The 12,133-nt window shown below is 39.6% G+C and overlaps 1 protein-coding gene across 17 annotated transcripts in view; it reads right to left on the reverse strand.

The window, feature by feature from the left end:
- KCNMA1 (potassium calcium-activated channel subfamily M alpha 1) overlaps positions 1 to 12,133 on the reverse strand; it is a 902,086-nt gene that overhangs the window by 158,260 nt on the left and 731,693 nt on the right. For all 17 annotated transcript variants that reach the window (XM_075072755.1, XM_075072754.1, XM_075072751.1 and 14 more), the window contains exon 16: positions 9,562 to 9,630. In XM_075072755.1, the coding sequence (XP_074928856.1) occupies positions 9,562 to 9,630 (69 nt within the window). The remainder of the gene's footprint in view (positions 1 to 9,561; positions 9,631 to 12,133) is intronic.

The raw sequence follows: 12,133 nt of genomic DNA on the forward strand, positions 1-12,133 counted from the left end.
ACCATGATCTAGTAGAGCGCACAATCACTTGTAGTGGAGGCAGAACTTCAGCAAAACAATAACAGGCAATAATGCATCCAGAAATTCATATAGAAAGTTAATGAGTGGAAACAGAGGCTCCCCCTTGACCTATCTGCAATAGAAACAAAGAGTCTACAGGTCTTCTTGAATGGCCTGGTTCTGTCAAAGTAAAAGGCCTAATGCCCTCTTAACAGCTAATGTACAGAAGACAGACTCCTGGGTAGGCCAATGAGGCTTAAGGAAAAGACAAAACAAAAGGTGACTAGTTTGGTTAATGTGAAACTCAGCAGAAACCTTAGGTAATACTTTGTATGGGGTCATATTGATACCTTCCCCTTGGAGAACACAGTAAACGGAGGGCCTGCAATTAAAGCCCCCATCTCTGCAAACCTTCAAGCAGAAGTAATGGCCATCAAAAAGACCATCTTCATAGACAGATGTAACAGTGAGCACATAGCCAGTGGCTCAAAGGGCTATTTCATGAGACAGTTAAGAACCAGGTTGAGATCCCAAAGCAGTGTCAGGGCTCTAACCTGAGGAAAAAATCTCATAAAGCCTTACAGAAATCTTGCTTTGTTTGGTTGAGCAAATATTAAAAACCTACTACTAGCACATGGAAAGCTGTTATTGCCGCTAAATGAACTTGGATGGAACCCATAGAAAGACCTGAAGCTTTCAATTCCAACAGGTAATTCAAGACTGTGGAACAAGATGACTAGATAGGAGAAAGATGGCACCAGATGCATCAAAGATTATATCTTCTCCATTTCTGAAGGCAAGTGTGTCTGGTAAATCTCTTTCTGCTATTTAAAAGTACATTTTGTACTTCCGATGAACAGGTAGCTTCTGGTCTGGAGAACCACTGAGGAACCATGTTTGTAGCTTCAGAATGTTCAGATTGGGATGAAGCGCCTGACCTGCATCCTGAGACAATAGCAGAGGTTTGATCGGTAGCTGCAATGCAGGGCAAGAGGTGAATTTAATGAGGTAAGAAACCAAACTTGTCTTGGCCAAGTTGGTGCAATCAAAATGATCTTGGCTTGGTCTTGCTTGATCTTGATGAGGACTTTTAAAGGCAATGGAGTTGGAGGATATGCATAAAGAAAACATCCATGTAATAAAGAGAACCTCTCCTAGAGATTGAGGATCAAGTTCCCCTCTGCAACAGAATTTCCTGTACTGCGTGTTGGTTGCCGTGGCTAAAAGGTCAACCTGTGGACATTCTCAAACTAGGAATTTTTTTGAAGACTCAAGAATCCAACTCCAATTTGTAATTTAGGGAGAAATGTCTGCTGAGGTTCTCTGCCATGTTGTTTTGTGTACCCGGGAGATAAGAAGCCAAGATAATTATCTGATTGGCGAAGCACCAGTTCCAGCTTTATTGCTTCAGTTCAGTGTGGGGGGAGTGCACACCCCGCTGATGATTGATATAATACATGCAAGCTATGTTGTCTGTCATGATCTTCATGGACTTGTTTTTGGTAGGGGAAGAAATTGAAGGCAAGCAGTTCTGACCGCTCTTAACTCCAACATATTGATGTGTCACTATCATGACCATTTGCATTGGTCTATGTGAGGACCCAAATGTGCTCCCCACCCAAGAGGGAAGCATCTGATGTTAACATAATAATAGGGAGATTCTGGGTGAACAGGATTCCTGCACAAACCTTGGAAGGATTCTGCCATCAGGTGCGTGACTGAAGTAGCCAGTTGGGTACAGATACTTGTTTGTTCAGACTATGTTTTTGGGTACATAAACTGTTGTATGCCTCCCCTGGAGACATCAAGGATGCAACCTGTGTCACAGAAATGGAAGCTGCAATGTGTCCCAGCAGTTGCAGATATGTCCTTGCTGGAACTTGAGAGTTCAGCTGCAATCTTTAGATAAGGAGCAGGGAACTTGTCAAGAGGGAGATAAATTCTACTCATTATCAAATCTAAAAATTCTGCTATAAAGAGAATTTGCTGTGTAAGGTCGAAATCGATTTCTCAAGATTTATCTGCAGGCCTAAACTTTGGAATAGTAAAGTTGTTGTTTGAACTGCAAACCATGCCTCCTGATATCATTGTCCCTTGAGGAGCCAGTTGTCGGGGTAGGGAAAGGCTTATTCCTAGATGACGGAGGTAGACTGCTACGGCCACTGTGATCTTTGAGAACACCAATGGGGTGGATGACAGGCCAAAGGGTAGGGCTGGATCTGGTAATAATTGTGACTGTGAAATGAAGAAATCTTTTTAGAGAGGGATGAATCGCTATGTGGAAACAGGCATCTTTGAAGTCAAAAGGTCAAAAACCAGTCCCCTAATTCCAGGGAGGAAATTATAGCTCCTAGGGACACCATCCTGAATTTCAGATGTCTGACATGTTTGTTTAATTTTCTGAGATCTAGTATCAGCCTCTAATCCCTGTTTTTCTTACTATCAGAAAATATTTTGAATGAACCCTTTTCTCCTGTGTTGAAGTGGAACTGGTTCTATATCGCCTAGACTTAGGAGCAAAGAGATCTCCTGTGTCAGTAATTGATCATAAGAGGGGTCCATGAAGAGGGACAGGGAAGGGGGGTGGGAGGCAAGATTAAGGTAAATTGAATAGTATAACCCAATGTAATGGCCTCCAATATCCATTTGTCCAATGTTATAGCCTCCCATACTCAAAGAATAGAGAGAGGTGGTACCCCAAATTGAGTAGGGGGGTTGTGTAATGCACCTGAAAAATTCTGGTCACTTGGTGGTTTAGACTCTTGACCAAACCATCAAAATTGGCATATGGATGATGTTGATGGTTGGGATGAAACAGTCAATGTGGTTGTAGGCGTCTTCTTTGAAAATATCAATCTCTTAGCTAGTGGTTATGGTGGCCTATGGAAGATGGAAAATCGAACAAGGTGAGATCTTTGTGCTGATTGAGATCTACTAAATTTTCTCTTATTTGCAGGTGTGTATATCCCCAAATACCTAAAGTGTTGCCCTAAGGTCCTTTAGGTATGAAGCGAGTCATCTATGGAGTCTGCAAAGAGCTTGTGGCCATTGAAAGGTAAACCTTCCACTATAGATTGTACTTCCCACAGGAATCTAGACAACTGAAGCCAGAAAACTTGTCTCATCACCACTGCTGTGGAAATAGCTCCAGCTGTAGGGTCCATTGTATCGAGTGAAGCCTGCAGTGATATTTTTGCAAAGAGCTGACACTCGATTACTGTGCTGCTCAAACTGTTCTCAGTGCTCCTGTGGCAAATGGTCAGGTAGTTCAGATAGTCATGTTTTGACTTCCGCACCTGGTGGTTAGCTATCATGAACTATGAGGTTACTGATAAGTAGCTTTTACAACCAAAAAGATCCAGACATTTCTGGCCCTTATTATAAGAGGTGGCTTTTGAGGTATGTTGCCTGCCCCTTTCATGGACTGTCTACTACCAGAGAATCTGGTACTGGGCAAGAAAATAAAAACTCAGAATCCCTGGTCGGAATGTAGTTGTTGGTTTTTTTAATCAGCAGAATTGTAGGGGTTGGGGGCATTGCTGAAGTTTGCCAGATGGTCCTGCCTGGCTCAGAAAGGGCTTCATTAATTGGCAGTGATGCCCATGCTGTGGTAGACCTGTGCTATATGTCCAGAAGTCTGTGCTGGGCACCCTGGACTTCCTCCAGGGGAATTTGCAGGGTGTCAGCAACCTGTTTTATCAGGTCCCGGAATTGCCTAAAGTCTTTTGGCTAATGAAGACAGTTGTGACATTACTGCCTCGTCAGGTGATGACAAGAAATATTTGTATGTGTGGGGGGCGGGGGAAGAACTCCTTCTCTGCCCTTGCCTCTTGCTCCTTCAAGGTCTCCTTTGGCTCAGAATGGGGAGGATGGATGGGTAGTATCCAGGAACAAGGGATTCTGTGTCCCTGAGAATCATGGTCCCTTGAAATCGCAGGTGGTACACTGAGAAAGGATCCGAGAGTGATGCTGGCAAACCAAGTGCAAGCTTTTGTCGAGGCTTTAGCCCCAGCCAAGGACTGAAATTCATTGCTGTGAAACATTCTTTTTTCCAATGTGTCAGTATGGATATTGAATTTGTAACAATGTGTTTAGTGTTTAGATTTTATGAAATGCTTGTAAATTGCTGCATGCATTAATTAATAATATCTTTATCACATGCTTCATAATTGTAAAAAATGGTTGCCCTGAAACCATCAGTCAGATGAGATTGTCTCCTGCTGATTAAGAAGGCCATCAAAACTAAATGGGCCATTGTGGGATATCACAATACAAAGATTTTGTTAATTGCCCCTTCACACCCATGCAGCTATCCAAATGAAAAAACGGCTCACCCCATCAGCTTGGATTCTGGAAAGAGGAAATAAAGATAGTGAACAAGAAAATTTTTCATCTCTTTTGCTTTTTGGACGTTGACAGGGTTGGAACTATCAAACAGAAGCAGAGACCCCCAGACTGAACCTGGATTAGCCCTAAAATACATTCAGTGCTGACAGATTGCTACAATTCTGTTACCTTTTCAAACCACAGACTGTAACTCATTTGTGTATATATGTTTATCTGCTTTAACCTGTATTTCTTTTTCCTAATTAATAAATCGTTAGTTAGTTGACTATAGGATTGGCTACAAGCATTGTCTTTGATGCAGATCTGAGGTACAAATTGACTTGAAGTAAGTGACTGGTCTCTTGGGAGTGGTAGCCACCTGAATCTTTAGGTATACAGCAACCCACTATTACAAAATCAAGCTTTGCCTCAGTTGCAAGATAATCCTCCTGGGCATTTCAGTCTGTTTGTGATTCCATGGTAGGACAATTATAGCGCTTCCATTCACATTTGTTACTGGTCTAGGGAAATCTAATGATAGAACATATGGACAGTTTGGAGTATCTGCCCTGTTTTTTGACAGTCTCCCCATGAGTTGGCACTCATGGTTGTGAACCACTTCAGACAGTGTGCCACTCAGTAAGGCCAGTGAGGGGAACCAAAAGGCATGGTGGGGGGTGATATCCAACATTGGTCATCCCAAATATTTGTAGGCAGGGGTCTGATATCCTGCTTTGTTGCATCTGCATCAAGGAATAATGTCTTGTGGAATAAAGTGGAGAGCCTTGAACTGAAAGTTCAGAGTCTGAGTCAGAATGCTCCTCCACATATTGTATGAGAGGGGGCAACCCTGCTTCATGGATAGTAGAAGTTAGGGAAGACGTAGGTTTCACAGAAACATGAGCAGTCAGTGACTCAGCAGACCTCAGTACTGAGAGGTGTCCAGAATTCACAAGGAGTGGAGACTCAGGCTCATTCGGTACCGTTAGGTCTTTCAGGTACCAGAATGTCTGTGATACCAGGAACACAAAAGAACTTGATGCAGGCACTGATGACGTTCCAGATGCCATTGTCCAAGGTATTGATGTGAGTACCAAGGCGATAGTGGATTCCACTATTTCTTGGTAATAGTAGTCTTTGGTGCTGAGGCCTTTACTGCTGTAGTATAGGACTTAGTTGAAGTTCTTCATAGTATCTGAAGTGCTCAGAGCCTCACAAGCAGCCATCTCAGGGACTCCAGTAACTGAATCTTCTTCAAGAAGGAACTTGCTATTATTCTCCTCATATTCCCTCCTTTATGTTAGAATGGGAAGCTTTTGGCACCGCCAGCACAATCGTTGGCACCTCACTCATAGAGATTGTCAGAGACCAGGGTTTTGATGCCATCTTCACCTTGGAAGCTCTCAGTGACTGTAATCTCAACGTTGACAGAGCACTAACAGTTTGTACAGGTGGGTTTTCTGCATCTGGTCAGAAGCCAGTCTTAAGGTTAGCTCCATTACTAAGAGCCTATACTTTATTTCCCTGTTTTTATGGGAACCTTCCCTTAAAAAAAGTATAGATCTTGTGCTTGCTGAGAATATGAGTATCTCTCAAACAACAAATGCACTGGGAGTACCAGTCACTCATGGGGCTTACTTCTTGACAAGAGAGGCATCTTTTAAACTCCAGGGAGCCCAGCACCTCAGACAGAAAAAGATTTGTTAGGGCCCCTCAATAGGGGGAAAAACAAAAAAACCCAAAAATATGTATATATACATTTTTTGAAAGAAAAGAGAAAAACAAATGGGAACAAACGCTCCAACATGTATAAGACACTAAATCTACTACTACTAAGAACTATTAATACGAAGAATACTAATAAAAGAGGAAACAGGTGCACACTAAATTCTGTCTCTGGCTGAAGGAGGTTGAAAAGAAACTGAGTGCGGTTTGCCCTTGAAGCCCTATATAGCCTCGGTATGGGGCACGAGGGTGTGTAGGGTATATGCGTCAGCTGAACAAGCACTGTTACCAAAAGTTTCTGATCAAATCTCAGGGGTATACGCACACCTGAAGTGGAGCACCCACAGGGACACTACTCAAATACGTAATCTTTCACTGACCCTGAAATAATTGGTACTGGAGCTTCAAAATGTATCTGGACTCAGGAATTTCATGCTATACTGGTCCTCAAAGCAAGGGCATCTAATTAAATATTTTTTCCTCTGAACATTTTTGTTGCCATCAAATGTAAACTGTGGAGAACTTCTCTAAAGTTTCACAAAACAAGGAGGCAAGTTAATTTGTACACTTTCACTGTGAATCCCTCACCCAAGAAGTGTGAGAAGCTGGGTTCAATCCTATGGTATAGGCAGCTTCCCTATTCACATTGAAGAGGAACTACCAATTAAGGCCCAGTTAAATGTTGAAGACATTAGAATTGGAGGAAAAAAGGTCTGATATTTTCATCACAATCAACAGCAATAAAAAATATTGGTGAATAATGAATGCAGTAAACTGACTCCCCATGCTTAAAATCAGGTTATTCTGATCACTGTCTTGCTTTCTCATTTCTCTGCTTCAATTCAGGCATGACTCTAAGAGCCAATATCCTCAAGAAACCCTAAAAAGTGAGAAATGAATGGTTTCTACCATTACATTTCTGGTTAGATTAACATGTTCCAATTCAGCAATACACTTAAGCCTGTGCTTAACTTTGAGGTCCCATTAAACTCAATGGGACTGTACCTGGTTTTAAAGCATGGGTTTCATTTAATTTATTACATTAATTATTTACTGGTATTTTTAAGCACATGTTTAAGTGCTCTGGTTAACTGGGGCCAAATTATATGGTAGAAATGCAGGATGGTATCAGAAGTATGTGATACTGAGGTCCAGTATCACATGGACAAGCAGAACTATAAATTAACGTTACATGTCACCGGAAAGTGATTATTCCAAGCTTTCTAATGAAATGTAAATATTCTAGCTATGGTAGTTCACAAGATAATTAACCTGAAAACAGTTCCTGGTTCATCAGACAACAGTACTATTTTTGCACTAGTTTAACAGAGCAAAAGCTGGACCTCCAACTAGTGGATTTCTCTACTGTTGTATAACAAATACTGTGCTCTCACAGTCTCAAAACTGTTAACTCATCTTCATTAGTATTTTATTTTTTCCTAGAAATACTATTGTCCTCACTTTCTACCATATTTCTTTACTATGAACTTTTAACTTTTGACATTAAGTAATGAATATATATATATATAAGTGGATGCTCTATCATGCTGTGTTACTTTATTTGACTTTTCTGTACCATCTTGTGAATAAGGACCAATTCAACTCCCATTGAAGTTGGTGGAAGGGCTCCAGTTGACCTACATAGGAGATGGATCCTCTCTTAAATTATTGAAGAAAAGCTATGATATCAACACTTATGTCACAGAATGACAATGGAAGCAATGACAGCAAGGAGTTGAGTATGAATTCTTACTGAGGAGCAGTATAAACCAAGAACTTCATGTAAATAGTTACCAATAATGTTTCTATTATATTGTCCTTTCTAGTAATGGATGAAACTGATCAAACATAACAATAAATTGCTCCCTTTACATCTGCTAATGCAGAATGAGGCTATTCATTGGAAGGTATCTATTTTAAGATAAGCCCATGGGAGTTGAAAACATTTCAAAATTCTGACTTAAAAGAAGGGTCCCCTTAATCTGCAGTGGTATTGGACAAAAAGAAAATCCAGCATCACATACACCATTTCACATATCACTTGTCAGAGGACTGTGAAAAAAAAAGAGGGATGTAAAATCAAACATTAAATGGAAGCTACATTTCAACTATCCACTTAACAAGTGGAAACATTCAGACTGTCTTGGATACCCCATGACTTTTTTAATAGATTCTTTTTAAGCAGAAAAATGGATACTTAGGAATGATTAAACATTCTTTAAACAAATAATTTAAAAATATAAAAACATGTCCAAAGTTGTGATACTTAGTTTAAGAAGTGAACTGGTTGTTCAGGTGAAGGTTAAGGCTATATCTACACTAAAGACCTTACAGTGGCACAGCTGTATGGATGCACACTACCACTTATGCTGCCGAAACTTATGTCACACAAGGGTATGTTTTTTCAGACCCTTGCACAACATACGCTTTGCTGACAGAAGTGGTAGTGTAGACATAGTCTAATGCTGTATAAACTCAATATCACCTCCATCTTAGATTTAGGTGACCAGTTACCAAAAAGATAAGATGACAGACTTCTACGTATGTTAACAGTTTTACTATAGAAACTTGCAATGGATTTGTCTACAGTATGTTGGTAAGATATTTCAGAAATATTTAATAGAGTTTGTAAGTCAACAATTACTTTGCATCATGCCCTTTTAGAGCACACTCGCAACAGACCAGGAGGTTTTGTGACCATCTCAGCTAACAATGAATGTGGTGTGAATGCACAGATGGAGGTATTGATAAATTAGATTTCTGACACCAGCGCACATTAAGCTGAGACTCTTTTTAGCTCTTATACACAAAACAACTCTTTCTGTCTATAAATTTTTGTTATTAGCTATAAAGATTTTTTCCTTCAATTTTTGGATGGAGAGTGAAATTTGCATATTCAGATTTTCTAACTAAAAGAAATCCTTCACAGCTCAATTATATTATTTATACGCTCTCACACACATATACAATATGTATCTATATCTATCTATTGTATCTATACTGTCCAAACCTTCCATGTTTATTCTAAAAATAGCTTTCTTATCTCATTCATTTAAAACTGTGATGCAGAGAAATGCACGTAGTACATAATACAGCACATATTATCATGAGATTGTTGCTACCTTTCATTCCTGACAGTCCAGTAAAATACGCTACTTTTCTGATTAGAGCAGACTGGCTCCTTCGTGAGGTCAGCCAGGGCAAAAAAAAGGTGGAAGCCATTTGTTTCACTGATACTAAGTGACACTTATTGAAGTAAGTTGCACATAAAATTACCAGCCTTTCTTCCAGCAAAGTATTTGACATAATGTTAATTCAGGTGCAGAGGGGGTGAGAGGCAGAGCCTACCAGTATTATGTGAACTGGTGTAAAGTGATGCCACATTAATTATGCTTTGAAATGCTTTCACTTACATAAAAAGAGCTATGTTCATTCAGAAAAAAAATAAGAAGACCAAACTGTCCATGGGGCATACTGAAAAGCTGTCAAATTTTGTAGCCATTAACATACCTGCTTTCCCGTTTTTCTGACTTGTATTCTATGGCTATCATTAAGAGCTTTAGCTTCGCAAACACCAGTCTGCAGGAAGAAAAGAAGTCAAGATTCAGTGCTTTTTCATGATTGTTATCATATATCTAGTATTAGTCAAAACATTTCAAAATTCCACATTTTGTGATGAAAAACGGACATAATTTTTCATGAGATTTTTTTGCTAAAAACCTAAAAAAAATTCTCAACTGGCTGTAGATATAGCACTTATCAAGGCCTTTCCATTGTGAAGGTTAACAACAGTCACCCTCATTCATATATCACTCTAGCAAGTTGACAGCATCAGTATCACTTTTATTAACTAGTAAAGGGCACAATACTCAAAACCAAACATATGCTCATTTTGTATTGCGGATATCGGGGGCCATATTTTCAAATCTGTGTTGGAATTTAGCTATAGGACTCCTGTTGCCAGTGCTGCACATTCATTAAACAACGTACTTTCCAGTATTAAAACCCTAAACAGAGGATATATTAAAAAGTCAATATTTGCCAATTATTACCTCAGTTAGCAAAATTATCTCCTGTTCTAAATGTAGGGGGAAATGTGTAGAAAGGCAAATACTGACTTTTTAACGAACACCACTATAATTGTGAAAATCTGTGAAAGCCATTATTTACCAATACATTCCAGGAAGCACCAGCTTTACACCAGTATGTCCCCACTGAGTCCAACACCCAATCAACTATCTTCCTAAATGCAGACAATATCAGAATTATAAAATAAAACATAAAATTCTTAGCTAGAAAGTATTTGCATTCTGTTTTCATCACTCAGATTTAAGTGAATACTATGTTACATGCTTCCATATGCTATTAACTTGTGAAATGTGATTCACATATTTTTCTTGGAGTATTTCTTTTATGGGTTTATACAGTTTAGAGAACTTCACCCTTTTACAATTATGTACTTAGGACAGTGTAAAATGAATGTATTTAGTACACTATTCTTGTACAGTAAATGTGGAAAACATGGACAGTATACTAAGTAAACTAAGTGGACAAGGCGCTAAGTAAATAATTGTAAAACAATGGAGTTCTTTAGACTCCCACAAATCAAACCTGCAAACAGAAAGATGCAATATGAGGGGACGCTACTAGACACCACATTATAGAGCCAGATTTTCCTGTCCACACTGCTTAAGCTGCATAAAGTGAACCACAAGCAGAGAGAAAATTGCACTAGAGAATTCCCCTTATATAGGGAGAATTTCTGACCAGCACAAAGTTGGGAGAGGTGGCTCTGCAGCTTTCTATGCTGGAACATCCCACTTCTCCCATTGAAAGTGAAGGAAATGTGTGTGTTGAGGTCAGAGAGGATGCTGGAGAAGCCATTCAAGAGCAAAGCTGTGCCTTATTCTCCACTGATGTAAATTAAAACTATGATTGGACCCCAACCCAGCCCATGAGCTTTAACTTATGCAGGAGCTAGGTGGCTGAGACTCAGAGAGCTACTGTTAGCTCCCTGTCAGCTGGAAAGTGGCATAGAGTACAGAAAAGAGAAGACAGAGGGGACATGATAGCAGTTTTCAGGTATCTAAAAGGGTGTCATAAGGAGGAGGGAGAAAACTTGTTCATCTTAGCCTCTAAGGATAGAACAAGAAGCAATGGGCTTAAACTGCAGCAAGGGAGGTTAAGGTTGGACATTAGGAAAAAGTTCCTAACTGTCAAGGTGGTTAAATACTGGAATAAATTGCCTAGGGAGGTTGTGGAATCTCCATCTCTGGAGATATTTAAGAGTAGGTTAGATAAATGTCTATCAGGGATGGTCTAGACAGTATTTGGTCCTGCCATGAGGGCAGGGGACTGGACTCGATAACCTCTCGAGGTCCCTTCCAGTCCGAGAGTCTATGAATCAGTATACAATTCACATTTACAGTACTTAATATTCAAATCAACTTGCCTGGCTGAAAGTGTTATTAAGCTGTGAAAATATTTTGTTACATGTACTTGCTTGTGCAATTCAACAACTGCCCAGGCAAATCTTACTGTCTGACCACTTCTGGAAACTTAGCCTGATAAGACTAACATAATGTATGTTTCTGGCTGCAAAATAATGTCAGAAACAGAAAAATGCCATTTATCACACAAAGGTCTTATACTAGCAATCACCTCAATAAAAGTGCTATAGCAAGAAGTTAGATCACTTTCCCTCCCCACAACGATTATGTAGAAGTCCACAAAATTTGACAGTGACATTTACAGTTATTCTTAATTTTTTTTTTTTTTTTTTTTTTTTTTTTACTGCGAGCATCATCTGTTAACTACAGGAGTTTGAACACAGATGTTCATGAACAAAGGCTCTTAAAAGCTGAGTCCAACTCTTTCTACCTACCCAGAGGGAAATAAATTGTTCTTGCCATTAAATCAGCCCTCTTGACTGGTAAGGCTAGTAATTGGCATTAATTAGACATGGAAACCTGCTGTACTCTTTGTACATTAAAGTATTGGGATATGTATGGATATGTGTATATGTATAAACATCTCCTATTTCTAAGGCATCTACTACCAGTATCTGAGCAGTGGAACATCT

This window comes from Chelonoidis abingdonii, chromosome 15, assembly GCF_003597395.2.
Source record: "Chelonoidis abingdonii isolate Lonesome George chromosome 15, CheloAbing_2.0, whole genome shotgun sequence".
In the NCBI taxonomy this organism is placed as follows: Eukaryota; Metazoa; Chordata; order Testudines; family Testudinidae; genus Chelonoidis; species Chelonoidis abingdonii.